General features: G+C 50.3%; 1 protein-coding gene across 1 annotated transcript; it reads right to left on the bottom strand.

The window, feature by feature from the left end:
- Positions 1-5,212: 5,212 nt before the first annotated feature.
- Positions 5,213-15,467, bottom strand: Fmod (fibromodulin). The gene is made up of 3 exons (XM_003474819.5): positions 15,224-15,467; positions 11,600-12,585; positions 5,213-6,966 (listed from the first exon to the last, which is right to left on the bottom strand). The coding sequence occupies exons 2-3, from the start codon at positions 12,576-12,578 to the stop codon at positions 6,815-6,817; spliced, it is 1,131 nt and encodes a 376-aa protein (XP_003474867.2). The 5' UTR covers positions 12,579-12,585; positions 15,224-15,467; the 3' UTR covers positions 5,213-6,814.
- Positions 15,468-22,454: the final 6,987 nt, after the last annotated feature.

The following is a 22,454-nucleotide window of genomic DNA, read 5'->3' as shown; positions in this document are numbered from 1 at the left end:
CAAAGATGGAGGGAAGGAAGGAAGGAAAGCAGGAGAAGGGGGGGAGGAGAAAGCAAGGGGGTGGAGACCTATGAGGGCCCAAGAGCCAGTGGAGCCACAGGACCACAAACCAAGGAACACCAGGAGCCTGAAAGGGTGTGAATAGATTCTTCCTGGAGCCTTCAGAAGGAGCCGGCTCTCCCACTGCCTTGATTGTTAGGCTTCTGGCCTGAAGAATAAATAAGCTTTTCAACTTGCTTTAAGTCACCTGGTTTGTGGCACTTTGTTAGGACAGCCCTAGAAAACTATGCAGATCAGCTCTGCATAAAAACAATAATGCAGTGTTGGCTTTCACTGTAGGGAGGTATTTCTGGGTTAAGGGGAAGGAGGCATCTGTATGCGATAGTCCTAATGTCTGCATGACACCCTGTCCAACCTTTGATGGCCCTCTTGTTCAGCTCCATAGCTGTCATAGTGGCTGGTATGGGCACAAACACACTCTCCCAAGCTCCCTTCCTTCCACGTACTGCTTGAAGGGAAAACCTGCCTTTTGTTAGCTACTCAGCATCTGAGTCCTTTATTTGTTATGGGAAATTCCCCACCAGGTGGGACAGAGCCCAACTCCTACTGCTGGAGGCGAGACTGTCAGACACGCACTTCCTGTCTCACTTGCTATTAGAGCATTGCGTGCATGACTGTGGCTCTGCCAGGCTGGTGTGGGATGGAAACTTGGTGACAGGAGAACACTTGGCCTTGCAGAACCTACTCTGGTCAGGGCAGAGCTGCAGTATCAGATTCCATGCAGGAACAGCAAGGTTCTCACAGATGAGCTTGGGTGTGTGTGGGGTGGGAAGTGACCTTGGTGTCTTCATGGGGATAACACTGGATGCAGACCCTCCAAGTCTGGCCTAATGCCCTCCAAGGTTCCGTAACTACCCAACATACCACCCTCTTCAACCAACCACTCAACCAAGCAACCAACCAAATGAGTGAATGAATTCCCTTTATCCTTAAATCAGCTAATTTCAGTTTCTGTTGCTTGCAGCTTGAGCACTGGGCTTGACACAACTCTATTTGGTAATCTGACCTCAGATGGTCCTTGCTGATGGTGTGTCTTAGACATCTTTGAGCACAAAGGCTTCAAGATGTTCTGCTTTAACACAGGGATATGTTGAAATGTGTCGTAATTTTTAGTTCAGAAAATATCATCATGGAGGCTGATGACATGCTTGCTATACTTTTAAGGTATCTGTCAGCTGAGATCTTCCATGTGGGAGGATGGCCAGGCAATGCCACCTGACATTTGTCCTGGATCAAAGTCATCAGTGCTCTCTAAGACTGCTCCCATGTTACCATAATAATACCCACCGCTGATCCTGACTTACTCCTACGATGGGGCTTACAGCTGCTTGTGCCCCTGGCACCTTGACCTGTAGATCTGGTTCTGCACTGGGATGTGGGTTATCAGCCTCCTTCCCCATTCCTTCTTGTGCCATTGCTGGCATCTGGTGCTGGTCTATTCCTGGCATTGTGACTAAGTCTGGCACCAAGGCATGCTGCCTGTCTTGAGTCCATCTTTGCCAAGACCTGGGCCTCTGCATGACCCCACACAGAAAATGTGGTGTGATTGTAGTGGGGTCCCAGGCCAAGGCTGCAGGTTCTTTGCTTCAGGTAGATTTAAGAAAGGTCACCCCCTCACCCTGCCAGCTTAGTAGCTTTTCTTCTAAAGGTGCCAGGCTCACTTCCTGTTATTATTTCCTAAACTGGGTCAGATGTAATTCTGTGCTTTCTGGCAGCCTGGACACATAGGTGAGCAGAGACAGCTCATTCATCTTCTGTGCCTCAGCGCTGCAGGGCCCAACGGGTTTGGGCCTGGTCCTTTGTCCATTCAGGTCTCTGCACTTACTCTTCCGCCTTTTGCTCACTAGGGCAGGCACTTTGGCTCAGTCTGTGGTGACAGTCCTCACACCAGCTGTGGGCTCTTGTCCCCAGGGCACGGACTGGTTTCCAGGAATGGTCGCTGCTCTGGAAACCCGGCTGCCACAGAATTGCGCAATGTGTTTTCTTCATCTTGGCACAACTCGGTGGCTTGGGTCACACAGAGGCTCAAGGTGGTGGCAGCCACGTCCACCAGCACCCCTCTGTCAGCTGCCCTTCTGCAGTGCCGAGAAGGGGCTTACTCCGTCCCGAGTCTCCTGAAGACGACTTTGGCAATGGCCCCTGCCCCTGAGTGCTTGCTAGAATGAATGGCATATTGGCAGATGAAGTGTGTGGCCTAGGGCGTGTGGCCCAGGCCTCAGGGAGCATCCTCGGCTATCCTGGCCACCCACCCCTCATCATTTCTTCTTAGGAAGAACAAATACTTGGTCCATATACTTTATTTGGCACTTTTATCAAACTGCCTTGTAAGTTCTTTTCACATTACCCCCCTCCCCCTTCTGTTTTTAAAGACAGGGTCTTACTAAGTCCCTAGGTTCCTCAGGCTGGGTTTGAGTTTGTAATCCTACTGCCTCAGCCTCCTGGAGTGCTGGAATAATAGGTATGTGCTACTAAGCCCAGCTTCGAAGGTTTTTGAATGAACCATCTTTTAAATTGTTAAGGCAAAATGAATTTGAGTTATTATTACCTTCATCAAACTCCACAGAGGTTTTACATTCACTATTTCATATACTAAATCCACCAACCACTGACACACTGTCTGAGGCTATGGTCAAACTTGTTTGAGTGACTGAGAGCTATGATCAGAGAAAAAAGAACTATGATTTGCCCTTTCTTCTCACCTTCGTCTGTGATCCACATTTCTGTCTGGACTTAAGAGAAGATCCAAAAACTTGGATAAGAAAATAGATCTTCATTTTTCTTTTCTTTCTTTCTTTTTTTTTTTTTTTTTTTTTTTTGGTCTTTTTTGTTTTTATCAGTACCAGGGATCGAACTCACAACTGCTTGCTTGCAAGGCAGGCACTTATAGCCGCTGAGCTAAATCCCCAGCCCCTAGATCTTCATTTTTCATGTACCTAACTGAAGTTTAGCATTGCCTTCGGCTGTGAAAACAAACCACAACAGCGTAGCATATCTGAGGCTTAACAGATAAATCACAGACATTTTAACATCACATTGCAGCTACTGAAAATACCTCAAAACGCCATTTGTACTCACCAGTACTTTGAAATGACTGCAGTTAATTAGCTCTGTGGCTAGCTCCTGTTACTTTTGCATCAAGTAACATTACTATATAATTATCTTATGTATGTTAAGAACTATTTTACTATCTTTGGTTTCCTTTGCAACCCTATGCCTTTTATTTCACGCTTTTAAAACCATTCTGAGAAGTGGGCGTGGTGGTGTATTCCAGCCAAGGCTGAGGCAGGAGCATCACTTGAGTCCAGGAATTGGAGGCCAGCAACAGTTAAAAGAAAAGAATTGCAATTCTCGGAAGACATCCACGTCCCTCCCCAGACTACCACAGTGATGTACAGCACACAAGGTAAAAGGCCTCGCTATACTGTGCTTCCTGCTGCCCTGATTTGTGGTCAGTAGCCAGCAAGGCTGGGAGCTGGTCTTGCAGGTTGGTAGAGAGCTGGCGTTGACAAAACCTCCGTGTTTCAGAGGGGTCAGAAAAGGCTTTGATGGCGCGAGACGAAGTGCTTCCCTCTAGTGGCCAAAAGGCAGAACGGTACGACTAGGTAAGAGCACGAGTTGAGACTGCGGTGGTTGTTTCTTGTTCTTGGGTGTGAAACAAAGGAAAAAAGTAGCGCGGGCGCTTTGAGACCTGCCAGCTACTCTGGCCGCATCGCTTGGCACACTCTCCTCGCTTTCTGTGCTCCAGAAGTCTTTCTCCTCCGGCATTCTAAAGTTTTCTGCCTTTGGGTGCTTGACCTGCGTGTTCCCTCTTGGACAGCTCTTTTCATCTCCTGTCTAGATTACTATGACCTCCCCATATCTCACTCTTAATAAATAAAATTTTAAAATTTGAGACAGGGTCTCACTAAGCTGTAGGCTGCGCTTGAACTTTCCAGCCTCCTATCTCAGCCTCCCAGAGTGCAGTCTTCCTGTCTCAGCCTCCCACACACGTCTTGTATTCATCTCCTCTTCAGCTGGAAGGGCACAGTCGTCAGGGTGGGGTTTTGTTGCTCAGTCCCTCGCTGCACTAGACACGCGCTCGCGAGGACAGGCCTGCTTGCCTGTGCTCTCTGCAGTCGTCCCTGTGGCTGCCCAGCTGCGCTCAGTAAACACTAACATTTATAATATGTGTTTCTTCACCTCCCCTAAGCAAGGCGCTCCTGCTGTGTCTGCTGCATCCACTCAAAGCTTCCCCGCAGCCCTAGCAGCCCGAGAGGAGAGGGTCTTGGGGCAGTGCAGTGGGAACAGCGGAGGACCTTGACACAAAGCTTGGGTGGGACTGGTGGCCTGAACTCAGAGCCGGCCCTTCCTGCTCCCTCCCTGGGGGACCTTGGCCGCTTGGTGCCTCAGTTTCCCCATCTGTAAAACAGTGAAAATCACTGTTCCGATGGCACGGGAGCAGTGAGGAATATGAAATGAGGTGACGTCAGTAAAGCCTCTGATCAAATGGGGTAAAGAATCGCGGCCCGGCTGTCTCTCCTGTTTCTGTCTTGTGAAGTCCTGGATTCGGAAGTGCGGGAACTCTGCTTCGGTGGGATGTTTCCGAAAGCTGCCGAGGGGCACAGGCAAGGCAGACGGTTCCTCCTTGCAGCGTGGAGCGCTGCCTCCCGGTTTGGCACACTCTTCCCTCTTGGGGCAGGAAGGGAAGCTCGGAGACAGGGAGGCAAATCGCTTGTTTTCCTCTCCAGAGGAGAGGCTGCTTTACGGCAGAGTGGCCACTAGAGGGCAGCAGCAGTCAAGACAAAAATGCACCGGACCAGCCGGATCCAGAATTAACTGGGTTGAGCAAAGGATAGTCGAAGGGGAAAAACAGTTGGGAGAACGGCTCAAAAGAAAATAAAAGGGACTAACAGGAAGGGGATAGGTAGGTAGTGGGATTTCAGATTTAAAGAATTTCCAGAACACAAATTTTGCTAACTAGAGATTTTATAGAGAAAATTTGGGGGGGCGGGAGGCGGGATGTTAAACTACATCTGCTCAAACAGAATAGGTAAAAAAGAAAAGAGAATAGGTAAAAAGAACATGGATAGGTCAAAGCCTGTGTGACTTCACTAGGTCCCCTAAAGCAAACCCCTATGTGGCCGGCCTTAATGACGCCATCCTGTCCTGCACGTGCAAGTGTACAATAACTTTATTGGTCAGGTCAGACACCGCACATGCTTCTGCAGCCATCCTGTGGAGAGGCACCTTGGTGTCCGCATGCAGATGCTGTCTGAAGAGTCCCCAGCAAGGTGGGTGGGCTCCCCAGCTTTACCACTGCTGTCAGGGCTCCCTGGTTGAAATGAACTGGTTTGGCTTTTGTAGATGCAAGGTCTGGAGCCAAGAACAGTCTGAGGGTCCCCATCCCTTTCCAGGAAGCTGCTCCCAAGCATCCAGAGAATCACGGATGTAATGGGCATGGGCACAGACCGGGTTGACTCTCCCCAACTGTTGCCCTGGCTGCCCGGGTGGATGGGTCACAGGAATGGGTGGGCTAAGTTAGACCGCTCTGCCTTACGGAAACAGAAAGAATGGACAACGCTCCAGTCAAACTATAAAGCAAAGGCATCTTCAAAATGTAGTGTAGCTGAGATATGAAAGCAGGGTGGTGAGACCTGGCTGCCTGGCCTGGACTTTTCAGACCCCAGGGAGTGTCTCCAGCAGACACCCTGGAGCCTGCTGGGGGACAAATCCCTTAATACAGATGAGCCACACCTTCCCTGGAGCTCACCTGGGTCCTGGGCTGGCAGTGTCTGTCTCTACCGTTGGATACCTGAACCTCCTGCTTGGGTTAAAAGAGGGCAAAGCGGCTTTCTCAGGCTTGGAAACCATGTGGCCTCCACCATGGAGGGTAAATCCGGGAAGGGGAATCAGAGCACATCTGGCAAGAAAGAAATACCCAAGGCTGCCCCTCTGTTTAGCCAATTTGGAGTGTATTGGCAGCAGTACGGGTGCTGGTGATGACCAAGTCTGGCTTTTCTTCCTTTCTTCCTTCCTTTCAAGAGTTGCCCAGCTGCTAAAATCTAGCCCTCAAAATTTAGTTAAGCCTGAGGTTGGCTTTTTGGCATCAGGTCATAAATATTATCATGGCCTCCAAACTGGTAACCTTTAGTCTGGTGGCTTTCAAAACATGAATTAAGGAGCGTGGAGTGGTGATGCTCAGTATGCTCTTGGTCTCAGACAAAAGTGTGGGGGTCATTTCCACAGGTCGCTGGGCAGGCGCTGTCATGCCTTGGAGTCTCCTGACTCTGCCAAAGGCACAGAAGGGGTGTCCGTGAAGAAAGGCTGGATGGACAAGGCGGACTGGGAAGGAGGCGGCTGGACAAGAGGTATATTTTGAGGAGCAGGGAACAGGAGCTCAGGTAGCTGCACAGCCAGTCCAGCACATGCGCAGAGAAACTGCTTGATAAGTACGCGTAAGTGCTATTGCCCAGACAATGCTGAAAGCTCCCTGATGTCAGGTCACAGGGAGAACTTAAAGTAGGGAGATTTCTGGGGTTGGGACTTCCAGGGAGGATTCCCCCGCCACTAGTTTTGTCCCCTCGGGAACAGAGAGCTTCTAAGTCCTCAGTAGAAGCCTGCCCGGCCCCCGATGCCACCTAACTCTGCCTATGGGAAGAGACTACAGAGGAGCCCATGGACTTGCGTCACATGGTTGTCCCAGACCTTCCAACAAAAGCCAAACCAAACCAGCAAGCCAAATGCAGGGGATGGCGGGGGACACCGTGAGGGCCGCTCAGATCTCAATGAGGCTGGCGAGGCGCAGGCAGAGGGGGGCGTCGACCGGCATCGCGCTGCGCTGGATCTCGTTCCCGTCCAGGCGCAGCACCTGCAGCTTGGAGAAGTTCATGACGTCCACCACGGTGCAGAAGCTGCTGATGGAGAACTCTGCAGGGGCGAGAAGGCGGGGAGTGGAGGCCCAGGTCAGGGAGAAGGGGAGGGGGGGGAGGCCCCTGGGAAGCTGCTTATAAAGATTTCTGTCGCAAGGGTGGAACTTGGGAGGGGTGGGAAGGTGTTTCCCAGGACTGGAGTCACTGGACAGGCACAGCTAGGGGACAAAAGTAGGGAGGGAAGGCGGAAGGGAGGGAGAGAGACGGAGAGGGAGACGGAGAGGGAGGAGGGTACCTGCTTTCACAGCGGTGCCTGTTTAACAGACACTCCCCCGACCCCCCACCTCCCTCACCCCCGCCTGCCCGCAGTCCTTTGAATGTCCTTGAGCGTCCTTCGCTTCAGGGTTTTTTTGTTCTTCTTCTTCTTTTTTTTTCCTTCTGTGGGCAGCAGGGGGAAGCAGAGGGCAGCCAAAAACCAACAGTAGCTTCTGCTTTCCGAAAGGGGGGCTTTGCTGAATTGCCATGAGAAGGAAGGCTGGGGGAAATAAAAGGCTTAAATCTTGAAAGTCTCCTGCTTCTTTGCAGATAGATAAAGTGGCAGGAAATTAAAGCGAGAAATCCTGGGCCGAGGGACAGCGTCTCTGTGCTACAGGGCTTGGAGAAGCCTGTGCACCCACGCACACTGGACCACGCTCCTCTGGGGCTCAAGCAGGCTGCACGCTCCAACCTCTCAGCTGTGCTGGGCCTCACAAATCAAATAACTAACTCCCTCGCTTCCTGCGTTTAATACAATTGTGGTCTACTTCTGTCTTAAAGTCTTAAACGAAGTCCTGTTGCGGACTTCATCATAGATACAACAGTTCTGTCTGCTGTTAGTGTGAATCCTTCCACATTATTTGCTCTGGTTGCCTTTCTCTGAACAAACCAGTTCTTGCTCACATATCTCTTGGACCAACCAACCACTTCAGCTCTCAGTGGATCTGCAGAGGGAGTTGGAGGCGCCACCTCGGGGCCTGGAGGCAGAGGAGGATGGGTGCTGTCCCGAGGGGCAGACCCAGAGCTGGGGCTTGTTTTTGTCCCACCAGGCTTGCTTTTGCCCCTGAAGCCGTTCAGGAAGTGATAGAGAGAGGCTTTTCTAGCTCCCTTCCCAGAACAGCCCAGGGGTGCGGTTGGAGGAGGTGATGAGGATAGGTAAAGGTCAGGGGTCGGAGGAAGACAGCACGCAGACAGGCTGAGGAGTATTACCATTAACGTCAATTGTGGCTCTCCGTGCCCAGTAAGAGCTGAGCCTGTGAGATGGGGGAGTTAGTCGGCACCAGATTAATTTGTATTGCAAACATCAGACAAAAAATCTAGGTCCCAAGAGTAATTCTCGGAGACTGGGAGATGCCCTCCACGCAGAGGCAGAGATCTGGAACGCTGTGGGATGTTTCCTCTGGCTCCAGGGAGTAGATTCCACAGGCAGAGGTTCCGTTAGCAGCTGTTTGTGTGTTCTGCGTGCAGAACTGGGTCCGAACACTCCTTCAACGTTCACCTGGAACTGAGCTAGAGGCGCAGTGATGTGTGCTCTCCCGGCCTGGAGTCCTCACACCCTGAGTCCCAGATGCAGATATCTAAATAGAGGACATACCTGAGGGGAGCTAGACAGTGTGTACGGATACTCCCCAACACGGGGCCCTGGGAGCTCCCCCAACTGCTCTGGCTTCCCCAAACCTATGAATAGCACAGGGCTTGTGTGTGAAGCTGGGCTGGCATTTTCCAGTCCAGATGAAATACTGACATAAGTCTTTCCAAATTCCTCCTGGGGTACCCGCCCTGTTCCACTAGATCCCAGAGCTTCCGAATAACATTCCATGCCCTGTTCCCTCGCTGATGCCAGGGTGGAAAGCTGCGGGAGAGACTGACAGAGGCGGAAGGGAGGAGAGCATCCTGTCTTATTTCCTTGCTTGCCTGAGTTCTCCTCAGAGGGCCACTTTGATCCTTACCCCAAATCCCTGGGTGGAGGAAGACATCCCGCACATCTACCTCGAAAAGGGAGAGCCTGGGAAACTTTTCCTGCTGAGGGGGTCTGAGTCAGAAAATTGCCTGCACAGTCTTAGGGTGCCTGGCTCCAGGCCCCTCTGTATTCACAGCAGGAGCGTAGTCCTCTACCGTATAGTCTGGGTGACCTTGAGAAATGGCTATTCTTTCTCTTTGCCTCAGTTTCCTCAACTTCGTAATACAAACAGTGACAAAAAATGGTATGTCAACCTCAGAATGGCAATGAGAGGAAAAGCTGACAGTTGCCATATATCGGGTTTTAAATTATATGCTAGGCCCTGGGTCAAGAATTTTGCACATATTGACTTACTCATTTAAGGTAAGGCATTGAGATTGTTTGGCTTAAAGAAAACACTGGGGAAAAGAATAAATGATAAGGGATTATGCTTCAATGGCACACAAAGAGATTGCGGTAGACACTGAAAATTCTTATGTTGTTGATGGGAGAAATTTCCTGCAGGCCCTCGGAATGCTTCATTAAGTAATTTGGCTTTCCGATGAGCTTTCGGGAGAGGTGGGCGGCCCCATGTGTGAACAGCAAGGCACAGTTCTGCAGGAGGGCAGAGAGGTGACCAGACACTGACACCCACCTGCCTCCCACCTGCCCGATGCCACAGCTGGCAGTGGGTTCTTCCCCGGGATGACTGCTCTTTGCTGTCACATCCTTGTGGTGAAGCTTAGAAGAGGCACACTGTAACATCTGTGCAGTGCAGCAGATGAGGCGTGGTGACTGAGGGGAAGGGGAGATGGAAAGCCAGGAGGAAGTGCCCAGCCTCGCTGCCTGGGACACCTTCAAGATGGCATCTTCAGCCTCATCCTGGGGGTGCAAAGACCCCCAAAACAGACAGATTTTAAATAACCAGTTGGAATGTCTGAGTGGTGCCTTGTGCTTTAACCCACACAGCCAGGCAGATGGTTCTCAGGTCTCCACCTTGCCCTCAGGACTGTCACCTCCAGCACTGTCCTGAGGCTGGCTTCCCTGTCCTCAGAGGCTGTCCAGCCCTAACATCTTCCTGAGCACAGGAGGAGAAAGCGGGCCCAATCTCTCATTGTGCTTTGATAGTGTGGTCCTTTCCAGCAGGCTCTGCTTCAAAGCCTTCTGCTGTGGTCATTAACAATGTCCCCTCCCTGAGAGAAGCGGCATGCACAGGGGCAGGAGTGGCTAAATGCCAGTGTGGGGCCTTGTGGCTGAGATTGAGACATCAGACGTCCTGGGGTAATGTAAACATTCTGCACACAAGAGCCCAGAACCAGGAAGCTGAATAGCGATGAGACTGGTCCAGGGGAAATGCATCTTTTAGTTCTCTGAGATAGAGGGGCCCAGCTCTTTGGTTGTTTTAGGGGTTCTGAAGGAGGTGCTGATAAAACAAGCGGCCCCACATCCTCCCCAACCCACCCCAAGGCTTCTGGGGCTCTTGGTACCCTACGGAGGATCCCTGCCCTGCCACCAGGGGCTCCCCGGACTCCAGGGAGAGCTGCCCTGAACAAACACCACATTCACTTTGAAAGGGAGAATATTTTTGCCCACCAGCTGTTATGTTTTAAAAACAAACACAAAACACAAGACCAGGCTGTGGAGGCAGGAGTCAGTCATGGGGAAACCGATCCTCCTGGCCAGGTGAGGAGGAAGCATGCACTCCGCCTTCCAGGGTGGACCCTAGAAGTCGCTTTTCCTTCCATCTCTCTCGGTCCCTCCCCTCTTCCTCCCTCCCCTCCCTCTTTCTTCCTCTCCCCGCTCCTTTCCTTTCCTTCCTTGGTAGAGAATTGAACCCAAGTCCTCTGCACTAAGCAGCACCTCAGCCCTTTTTTGCTTTTTAACCTTTTTGAATTCGAGGCGGGCTCTCACTTAGTCACAAGGTGGCCTCGAGCTTTTAGTCCTCCTGCCTCAACTTCCCAGAGTGCTGGGATTACAAGTGTGCCTGTGTCCTTCTCCAGGAACTGCTCCTTCCCAAATCTGCTCCCAACTCACCTTGACCTCCTCATGTCACTCAGGCCTCCCTGGCTGTCCCCTTTGAGGGAGACTGGCCTCCCCCAGCCTTGGCCCCTTTCCTCTCCAACCCTACGTGTAAGCACCCTCTCCTAGTCCCTGCCAACCCCTCCCTGGGAGCTTTTCAGCACTGCTGTTGGGGAGGAGCAGCTGTTGGTGTCGGTCAAGGCTATGGCTTTGGTTTTCAAGTTGCTTCTTCTTTTTTTTTTCAGCATTGAGGACTGAACCCTGGCCTTGCACTGAAATACATCACCCACTCTTTTTAAATTTAAATTTTAGTTCAATAATTTCATATTTGTTGGTACTGGGAATTGAGGCCAGGGCCTTTTCACTGACCTATAAATCTTCTGGCCCTTATCTTAATATTTTATTTTAAGCTAGGGTCTCGTTAAATTGCTAAAGTGCTCACCAGACTTGACTCAAAGTCACCATTCTCCTGCTCTAGCCTCCCAAGAGCTGGCATTTCAGGTGTGTGCCACCACACCTGACCGTTTTTGATATTTAGATTTTGAGACAGGAGCTCACTGAGTTGCCCAGGCTGGTCTGGAACTTGTGATGTTCCTGCCTCTGCATCCTGTGTAGCTGGAATTACAGGTGCGTGTCACTGCGTCAGACTGGTGGCTCCCCATGGTTCCCCTCTGCCTATCCCTCTGCCCAGGCTCACCGTTGATCCTGTTGCCCTGGAGGTAGAGGTTCTCCAGGTTGGTGTTCACAGGGGGGATCTTCTGCAGCTGGTTGTAAGAAAGATCAAGCTCCAGGAGGCTGCTGGCGTTGAAGCTGTTGGTGGCCAAGCCACTGTTGGTGAGACTGTTATGCGACAGCCGCACATACAGCAGCTTGGGCGAGCCCCGGAAATAGCTGTCCGGGACAGTGTAGACATTGTTGTGCTCCAGGTACAGCTGCTCGAGGGCCGTGGGCAGCCCGTCAGGCACCCTCCGGAGATGGTTGTAACTCAGGTCCAGCAGGATCAGGGACCGGAGGCCCCTCATGGAGCTGCCTACTTCTTGGATCTCATTGTGGTGGAGGTACAAGGCTGTGAGGTTCTCCAGCCCTTCCAGGGCATTGTTGGGGACCCTCGAGATCTGGTTGTGGTCAAGATGGAGCTCTCGCAGGGATCGAGGCAGGGGGCCAGGCATCCGAGTCAGGTTGTTGTGGTCCAGGTATAGCCTCTCCAGGTGCCTCAGCTTGGAGAATACCTTCCTGCCCACCTTGTCACTGGTGATCTGGTTGCCGTGGAGAGCGATCCACAGCAGCCCTGTGGCATTGTCGAAGACACCTTCCTGGATGGAAGTGATCTGGTTGTTCTGGAAGTAGACGTACTTCATGCGAGAGGGGACAAAGGGCAGGTACTTGAGGTTGCGGTTGTCACAGTACATGGCTGTGGGGAAGTTGGGGGGACAGTCGCACTCCTGGGGACAGTCACGGGGCTCTGGTGGGGGCAGGGAGCCGTAGGCATAGGCTGGCCCTTCCTCCACCCCATACGGGTAAGGCTCCGAGGGCTCATACGGGTAAGGGTCATAGGGATCGTAGTAGGTAGACTGCTGGCTGCGGAGGTACTGGAACCACCAGTGAGGGTCTTCGTCATACTGGGCCCAGGAGAGGGAGCAGAGCCCCACCAGCAGCAGGAGGGACAGCCGCTGCATTCTGTCTCTGCAGGGAGGGAGAGGGCAGAGAGCAGCTGGGTGTGAATGAGACCATGGCGGGCAGAGAGGCAGGCTAGGCAGGGCATGGGCTCAGTGGTGTGGGCTCACTCCCTTTCCCACTTGGCTCACTCCGTCCTGCTGGACCTCAGCTCTCTGGGGTGACCCAAGTGTGCAGCTCCAGGCAGAGTCACAGAAACAATATGTGAAATTAGGAGGAACTTGAGTGGGAGGAGGATGCATTTTTTGGAAGGACTGTTGCGCAAGCTGGGAAGCCCAGGACACTCCCTGTGCGTGCATACGTACGTGTGTGCGTACGTCTGTGTATGTGTGCATGTGGGCGGTGTGCATGTAGCATGTAGATGTATGCACGTGTGTGGAGGGGGATAGTGGTGGACTGCTCTCAGGCTTCAGTTCCCATCTAGTTTGCCCTCTCAGGGAAATCACATTTTCTAAGAGTCCAGGAAAAGTCCCCTGGCTCTTGCCATGGCTCTGTCTCTGGGAAACCTCATGAAATGGCTGCAGACATCAAAGGGGAAGTCTGAACTACTTCTGGGAGATATTGTGGTCTCTTGGACAGGCTGTGGGCTTCTGGCCCTGAGTGCCTGGGGAGGGGCGTGGTCCCTCTGCAGCCACCACAAGACCTGGGCTGCCTTCCAGAGAGCCATTGCCTGTAACAGTCAGCTGGGCGAGAAGATTCTGGTTAGTGGCTTCTAGTTACAGATGCCTCCCCGTCTCGAAGGAACAGCTACACATTCTCTCCAGACTGGAGACGCCGGCACTGGATGGGTGCTTGTCCCCAGTGGGCTCTGAGGGTATGAGGTTTGGGTTATGTTGCATCTCTCTCTTCTGTGGGGCCTAGTGAACAGTGAGTGTTCCTCCTGCTATGCAGGAGCCCAGAGAAATGAACCAGGAACACTGAAAATCAGAATAGAAGTTAGAAGTACAGGGGCGGGGTGTGGGGTGATCCCCCAGGGAAAGTGGTTCAGGACAGGATGCTAGCACCTCCTCTTTTATCCCACTCGTCACTGCCTAGTCCAAGTGATAATACCTAGTGCCCCAGGCTCTGTATCTAGGGCCCCCATTGCTGGGCAGCCTTGCAATGCTAGTGAGATGAGAATAGAGCAGATTGAGGAGCAAATGTGAGGTCTAGGGTTGTCTGAGAAGGAAGCTGAAGGTTTGGAAGATGAGGAGCCAGGGGGTAGCACATAAATTACTGACACCCCACTCCAGTTACTTAGAGTCAGCCTACTGCTAAGTCCTGTGGGCAGTGGGAATCTTCCAGTGTGTCACCCCGGGACAGAGTTCAGAAGCTTTTCTGGCCTAGAAGAGTCATATGTGTCTTTAACATTGCTTTGGATCTTGCCAGAGGGACAAGAAAAGGCAGGTATACAGAAGAAACCTTGAATCTAGTGAGCCATGAAAGGACCCCAATGGTGACCCTCCATCCAGTCACCAAGGGCCACCCTCCCTTCCTCTCTGTCCCCACAGGTAATTCCCATAAGCCTGCTTCATCCTGTCAGCTCCTGGGTTGCTGAGAATCGGACTCCCTGGCCTATCCCTGGGCAGCCACAGGCCTCAGACAAAGAGGTCCAGTGTTTCTGTGAGGCAAACCCAACTGCCCACTGCCTGGGCATGCTAGCTGGTCACTGACTGTGGCCAGGAGGGAAGAAGGATAGAGTGGCCCACTGCCAAAAGCACATTTTTCCATGCCCAGCCCTGGGCTGCTGCAGGACCAAGGTGGCTGTCTGGAGGGCTGGCATAGTGAGCCTCTGTCTCCATTTCTCCTTCTTTCAGACTGGGCACATTGGCAGATGAGAGCCACCATCCTCAGCAAGACCCCACTTCCCAGGGGCTGCACACCCTGCCACTTTGGCCTCTCTTTAGAGCTGGCCATTGGGAGAGTTGGAGGGAGCGCGTGCCTGTTCTCATCTCGCTCCATCTCGCAGCCTTGCTGTTTCGGGGCTGGACCTCCACAGTTGCCTTCCATCAGGCCAGAGACCACTCCAGTCTGTGCTCAGAGTGCGAATGATGCCAAGCTCCCAGGACTGGCACTCAGGTTCCTCTGCTCCCGTGCCATGTGTCCATTCTAGGAGAAGCACTCTTTCCCCTAGCAGAGTCCAGGAGGTCAAACCAGAGGCCACCCCTCACCTGGGTGAGATGCCCTCAGTCCACAGCTCCCTGGATGCGGCCAGTGCTGAACTCTTCTCTTTATTCTCTCCTTTTATCCCAGGAATACACACACACACACACACACACACACACACACACACACACTGCATAAAACTTGCACACTCACACTCCTCCCACAGCATTTAGGTACCACCACCCCTGTCTATGAGAGATTTCAGGGGCACTCTCAGAGTACCCTCCAAAGGGTCCCAAGAAGCTTCTGTAGATAGCTGGTCCCTTGCTTTTTCATGCCTGGAAATCAGATGCCACCCATACCCATTAAGAGGCTATAGGAGAAAAATACCTGCCAGGACCATTCCTTCTGGTCCTGTCCCCTCTCTGCTGTCCCTGGGGTCACGGTAAGAAGAGGGGGGCAGACTTCTCCCTGCCCACCCCTCTCCCCATACCTAGCCCTTTCCTTTTTTTCTTTTGTGAATCATAAGGGACAAAACCCAAAGTAAAATTACTGTACTTACCTCAAGTTGAACCTTTCAGAGAGTGATCACGTCCCCCTGTCTGGTCTTCTCGGGTAGGAGAACGTGTGAGAGAGACAGACAGAGAGAGAGAGAGAGAGAGAGAGAGAGACAGAGAGAGAGAGAGAGTGCCTACTGAGAGTGTGTGCCTCAGTGCCAGGCCAAGGCCCGCCCCCAAATTCCTAATCAAATATAGTGCAGAGAGGCACCAGACTGAGGTCGAGGCTGAGCCCGAGCCTCCTCTGCAGGGGAGGAGCTCACACTCCTTGCAAAATCCTTCCTTCTGCCTGACGTTTTAAAAACCACCTTCTTTCCACTCACTTATCTTCCCTGGAGCTTTGGCAGCGCTGGGTCTTCCTGCTAAATGAGTTAGTGGCTCCCTCGATGTTATTTGCAGTCTCTGATGAAGAGCCTGGAGTTCTCATTAAGTCCACAGCGGCAGATGCTGACCAGGGAGGGCCAGATTTGGAAAGAAGCCTCTCAACTCTTTCAGCAACCCCAGTTCTCTCAGGCCCCCAGGCCCCCACTTACTGGGTCAAGCGCCCCCTACAGGCAAGTGTTTGCCTCGTGGCTAAGAAGGTGTAAGGGGACCCTGGGCTTGGGTTGGGTCCTACTCCTGACCAGTGAGACCATTCTAGGTTACAGCCTTCACCCTAGGCCCTCAGTCCAGCTCCCACGATCGGATCAAAAGACAAGGCAGGGAATCTAATATTTGTCCATCAACTACTATCTGCTTGCAACAATTTTACAGCTATGGATACCTGCCTGGTTGGACTGTAGGGGGAACGTATGAGACCAGGTGGGTGAGGCATCTGCCTGACTGGTGTCCTCTACAACAGAGACAGAGAGAGAGGCAGAGCCCCTGAGCCAGGGAGAGATCAAGTCAGAGAAATGGGCAAGACTAGACCATGGAGGGACGTTTATGCAAAGGATTTGGTCTTTATAGCTTATGCCGCTGAGCTAAATCCCCAGCCCCCTGATTTACATTTTTGAAGGCCCATAAGAAAGGCTGTGGTGTGGAGACAAGGACCAAGGGTGGAAGCAAATGGTCCAGTCCAGACTCCGGGAGAGACAAGTGCAGGTTGCACCAGCTCAGAGGAAAAGAGGTGAAATATTTTGGATGGAGCTGAAAAGTCTCACAGATAGATCAGATGTGGGGAATTAGGGAAAGTCAAGATGACTCCTGGACTTCTAGTTTTAATTTGAACAACTGGGTGGGTGGTGGTACCATTTCCTGACATGGGAAGGGATGACGAAGGACATAGTCAGGCCAGGAAAGAAAACCGAAGTTCTACTTTGGGTGTGCTAAGTTGGAAAGCCTGTGAGGCATCCCAGGGGAGATGTGTGCAGGCAGCTGGATACAGGAACCCGAGCATGGAATTGAGGAGCTAGGAGAAGACATTCAAGAGCCATTAGAATGTGGACTGGGTAGGCTCTTGGTAGCTTAGATGCTCTGCGTGTCCTATATGCTTTTTTCCCAAATCATTGTCTTGTGTCACCATCAAAGGGAAACACTCCTTAGGTCAACAAAAACAGCAATCCAGAAGCGCTTGGATGATTTGAATGTGCAGAATGCTGAAGTGTCAGGACAGCTGGGACTTTTTGGTTTCTGCAGTCCATTAGAGCTGGTGACTTAATGTGTAACCAGAGGTGCTTATCCAGCACCCACTCTTCTCAGAATTTAAGAAGAGTTTTAAAAGAGGAAAAGTACTGAGCAAGCCCTTGCCAAACATGCTATAAACTTGATGCTTAACTCATCTCTTGTAATGATCATTGTAGCTGTTCTGGGTTGGAAATGATGGTAAGTGATAACGGGTAAAATGTATTTGAACCTACAGGACTCAAAGCCCCCTTTCCTATAATTCTAGATCAGAAGATTGGGGGATGGGAGCAGGTAAGGATCAAGATGACATGCAACTAATTATAGCAGCTCGATCTGCTTGAATTTGGTGGCAGAAGCGTGGGAAGATGAAGAGAGACTGGGACACAGGGGTTCTGTTCCTAACCCCATACATATTTAACTTCAGTTTTTTTTTTCTTCTTCTTTTTTTTTTTTTTTCTTTTTGGGTACCAGGGATCGAACTCACGACTGCCTGCTTGCAAGGCAGGCGCTAATGACACTGAGCTAAATCCCCAGCTTAACTTCAGTTTAATGAAGAAGAGCATCTCTTCTCTGCCCAGCGCGGTACTAAGTGCTGATGATACCAAGATGCTTTGGTGTAATGTCTGCTCATAACACAGCAGATGCACATGTGGGTGGCAGGCACTAGACCTTAGAAGTAAAGCAGAATAGCTTTAATGTGAAAATGGTTATGAATAAAGCACAGGTAATTCTAGTCATTTTTTTTTTAACCCAGAGAGCAGCCACTTTTCAATAGAGGACAGTGGCCTTAGCAACCGGGCTTGTTTGACGCGTCTTAGATGGGCTTAGCTAGTCCAGGCAAACCCATCTGAGTACAGATGTTTATTTATTTATTTTTTGAAATTTCCAGCATACCGACTAATACTGCACTTACTAATAGTGAAAGCCAGGAGAATCTGGGGACTGAATTTTGGACAGGGATCCTATCCAACCAATCCCTACCCAACCAGGCAGGGTTTCCATGGGGTTTGTTGTCCATTTCTTTCTTTCTTTATTTATTTTTTTGTCTTTTTCATTTTTATCGGTACGAGGGATCGAACTCATGACTGTCTGCTTGCAAGGCAGGTGCTTATGCCGCTGAGCTAAATCCCCAGCCCCTTGTCCATTTCTAAAGCACTGCAGTTTGTACCTAGTGTTTTCTCATCCATTTCCTTTCAAGAGTCCCTGGAGAGAAAGAAGGTGAGAGGGAGTGACTGGTACTGGGTCAAAAGGTAGAGTTCCAGGGAAATATTCACTGTCAAGAATTTCCTTTTCTGGCCTCTGAAGGGGGTTCTAACCTCCATTTTGACTATCCTCGCTCTGTTTTCTGGGTTCCAGAGTCTAGAATCTCAGAGTTTAGCTTCAACATGGGAAGCCTATCATGGGACCCCAATGTCCCCAGATTGCTGAAGGGGACCATACATGAAGGAGGCCCACTGGGGACACAAGTGCTTTCTGGGAAGTGTCATGCCAGCGTTGCACAGTCACTAGAGTGCAGGCAACCTACTCATTTCTGTAGCCCCATCTCCAGCTGGACGTAGACTGGATGGCATCTTGGGGGCAAAGAGTTATGAAATGAATTGTATTTTGGCTCCCTATAGAGTCTCTCCAACTTCAAAATCAATCTTGGGTCAAGTAGCCACCACCAACAGGCCAGGAAAACCCTCAGACATTCAGGCCAATTAGATTTTCCAGGAGTTCAAGCTGTTGCTATTTCCTTCCTATCCAGAATAGTACAGGTTACACCATAACCATCAGGCACAACTGATTGCCTCTGATGTAAGCCCCACCCTGGTGGGAGGACTCAAATTCCCACCATCCCAGACATGATGCCGTTCCTGTGGCCACTGACACTTTCCTCTTCACCGCCTACATGACAGGACCTGTGTTGACATAGCCTTTATCCCAGACATCCCAGGGACAAGAGGTAAGACTGGAAATTCACCCAAACAGAATTCTTGAGCTGGATCTAAGAAGTCAGTAGAAAGATGATCATGATTATACAACCCAGGCCTGTCCAGAAAACGCCTGATGACAGGGAGGGATTTTTAACTGGTCTGATATTTTGACGGAAAGTCTTGGCTACACTGTCACCTAAAAATGGTGTCCTGAAGTTTCCAAGAGAGATGTTTTTCCTACCCCTTGGCACTGAGAGGTCATTAGAAGTCCTTAGCATGAAGAGTCTCCTTTCCAGAAGGTTGAACATCGTAAAGATACTGGGACTGGGGGAAAGACTTGTTTTCTTTCAGCTGTGAAAGGAGAAATACTTGAAGTGCCAGTTCTAGGAGAAGTACTGAGAGCTTCAGAATTTTCTCCCAGTATGTATAAGGCAGAAAACACATTTCTCTTTTAATAGATAACATCTCTTATTTTTACTGTGTATTTATAGCGTGCTTGATATTTTAACACAATGATGCCGAGATGAATTCCAAAAGACCACTTTCTAGAAAGGAAGAGTGACTTTGAGTCAAGGAAAGGAGAGAGAGAGCAGAGTGAGGAAGGAGGCAGAAAAGATAACAGAAAACCTGAAACTTGGAGGGTTTATTATTCAGTGATCCACTACGTGACAATCACCTTGATTCTGCAAATGAGCTGGGAACTAACGGGGTCCTTTAGATTGTGCTATGGTGATGGGAAGCAATCAGTGTACTACACACCAGTTCCCAGGATGTAGCCAAGGAAATCAAATGTCTAGAGGTGAGACTAGGCCCAAATATTAGAGTTAACATGCCAGGTACCATTTCTAAGGTTTTCACCACAACCCTAAAAGATAGGTGTTATCAGACCTTAGACACATACAGAAACAATATAATTGAATGATGAAACCTAGAAGAGCTTGTTCATTTGCTCAAGATTGCATAGCAATACGTGGCAGCGCTAGGTTTCTAGACTTACGTCAGCCTACTTCTAGAGTCTGAGCTCCAAACTACTGCGCTGTAGATAGAAGCTTCAGTGTAAACGAGAAAGCAAGGCTTTGGACATATAAATGTGCTCAAACTCTAGCTCTATCACTTGTTTTTGTCTGTGACTTTGAGCTAGCTATGTAAGCATGAGTAAGACTCAGTGCACGCATTATAATGTGGGGATGATGGCCCTCCCAACACGAGTCCCTGGGAGGACAAAGCGAGGTAAAGAATGTGGGCTCCTAATAAGGAGACTACCAAGAGGTGGCCTTGAATGAATGGCAGCCACTGTTAGTTGTTGTAGGAGAGTGCAATTTCCCTGAGGAGGGAAGCAATTGTCACTGTGCCTCTAAGCAACGTTCTCCACAGGTATTAGGCCTTTTATAAATATTAGTTGATTAAATGAGAGGTGAAGAGGTTGGATTTCACTAAAGGGTAGTCAGCTACTTTGGTAATAAGGCCAGTCTTAGAGAACTTACCAAGGGTAGAGGTGGACGTTTAGTGTCTAAAATCATTAAATCCTTCAATAAAAGCAAGAGAGTTGAGTGCAGGGCTCTCCATAGATGCGGGAAAATGCCTTTGAGGAGAGACAGAGAAATATCATACTTACCTAGAGGATGAAGGAGAAGATCAAGATCCAAGAGCCAAGTACAGAGCAGTTTAGGAGAGAAGATGCCCTGTTTCTTCTCAGAGTTTAAGGATCAAGAGCAGGGTGGGAGGGCTGGAGGGCTGGGAGTTTAGCTCAGCGGCATAAGTGCCTGTGTGGCGAACGCAAAGTCATGAGTTTGATCCCTGGTACCAAAAAAAAAGAACAGGGTGGGAGATGTGGTCCAGGGGTGGAAGGCACTTGCATAATACTACAAAAAAAAAACAAAAACAAAAACAAAAACAGAACAACCCAGTAGTGGGGAGAAGATAGATCAAGAATTCATTAAGCAGCAGCACCACTTGAATCTCGATGTTCTAAGGTAATAATTTGGCTCTCCCTGAAGAGGTTCCAGGTGAGAACTGGTAACATTGCCAAGGATCCCATCTGAAGGTCTAAGGATTTGGATCTAATCCCACTAGAGTTCCATGGAGACCTGGGATAATGAGCCCTAGTAATGTGTGAGATTTCTGGAACTTTAGTTTCAGTTGTCTGCTTACTTTAGTATGGAACTACAGTAAAGCAACAGTTAATTCAAAAGAAGGAATGCATCATTACAGAGGCGGGTGGGAGGTGCTTGGGAAAAGCAGTATGTTGTGATTATCTTGGAAAGGCTGTGGATTCTGAGTCAGATGCAGTGGGTCGAATCCCAGAAATCTGGGGCAAATTCCTTAATTTCTTTGGTCTTGGGTTCTTATCTGTAGAATGGGAATGATTACCACGTGGCTCCCTGGGTGTCTAATATACATCTGGCACATGAAAAATGCTTAGAAAATGCCCACCTTGGGTCTTTGTTTAAAAACTGGTTGGTAAAGGTAGAAAGGAGGTCCCCGTGTTCTAATCCATGGGAAGACGGGATGGAGTATAATTTTAGAAGGGAGAGAAAGATGGCAGAGAAAGAATGCACACTATATATCTGACATTGATAGAGGGAACAAAAACGGGGATTTAACAGGGCCAAAGGGTCCGGGTGTCTCCTCTACAGGCCTCGATCTAAGGGAGACAGTGCCTGGCCCATGCAGACCATCAGAAGCAGCAGGGCAGCTCCGGAAAGCACCACCCAAGCCCTGCTGCAGGCCAGGGAAACACGTTTTTCTTCTCAGTTGATGAACTCGGTGTGTAGCCAGGTGTGAGAGCGCTACCTGGACGCATCGAAGGGCAGGGTGACCCTAGAACAGTCCTTCACGTCACATCCAGTGCCACAAAGAGGAGCTGTTCGAACCTGTTTAGGAAATAATGAGAAAGGGAGGTAAGGAGGAGCACGGAGCTCCAGGTGATTGGAGGTAATTATATCCATGGGCATAACCCAAAGCACCTGGCTGCAATTGAAATCTTGCATTTGATATTAAGGAATGATACAAATTTTGAATCTTATTTTAAAAAATATTCGTGTTTATGTCAGTAGGACCCCCCCCCCCCAGCTCCTGAATATAAATGGTGTTTCACACACACTATGCTTCTCCCGAGGCTCTGTGAACCCTCAGCATTTCCAACTCAAGCAACGCATTTTTTGGCTGTGAGCTGGGCCAGCAGCTCCTCAGTCACCGAGGTAAGAGAGCTCCCCTTTCCCAGCTTGGGGACGCACCTGGACTGTAGGGTCCCCAGGGCAGGAGCCAACGGGGTCCTGCCTCTCTCTGGGTATGTTGCTATAGCATGTTGGGGGGCACTGTTGCCTCTTCCCCAACTTTCCTGCTGGGGACGCTGCCAGATGGCTCCCAGCCAGGCTGCCTGCTAAGCTTTGGGAAGAAACACATTCCTTCCTCAGGCCCATGAAGCTGGATTTCTAAGGGAATTTACAAGAATAGAAATTGTTTTGATCTTCAGTCAAGATACAGAAAGATTCAGTCCCTTCCCCACCTCCCTCCTGTTAATCTCCAACTACTTGAAGAAATACACACCCTTGGGGCAGAATTAGCTTTCTCCCTCACCTTCCCGCCAGCAGCCTGCCTCTGAAGTCAGCAAACTTCACCCCCGTGAGGCATTTCTGTCAGGCCTGCTACATTGCATTTACTGAGGTTTTAGTTTAGAGAAAAACAACAGATACATCCGTGTTCCTCTAGCTGC

This window comes from Cavia porcellus, unplaced genomic scaffold (genome assembly GCF_034190915.1).
Source record: "Cavia porcellus strain 051 isolate PalLab524CR breed Dunkin Hartley unplaced genomic scaffold, mCavPor4.1 scaffold_29, whole genome shotgun sequence".
Lineage (NCBI taxonomy): Eukaryota > Metazoa > Chordata > Mammalia > Rodentia > Caviidae > Cavia > Cavia porcellus.
This window is presented reverse-complemented; position numbering and strand designations above follow the sequence as displayed.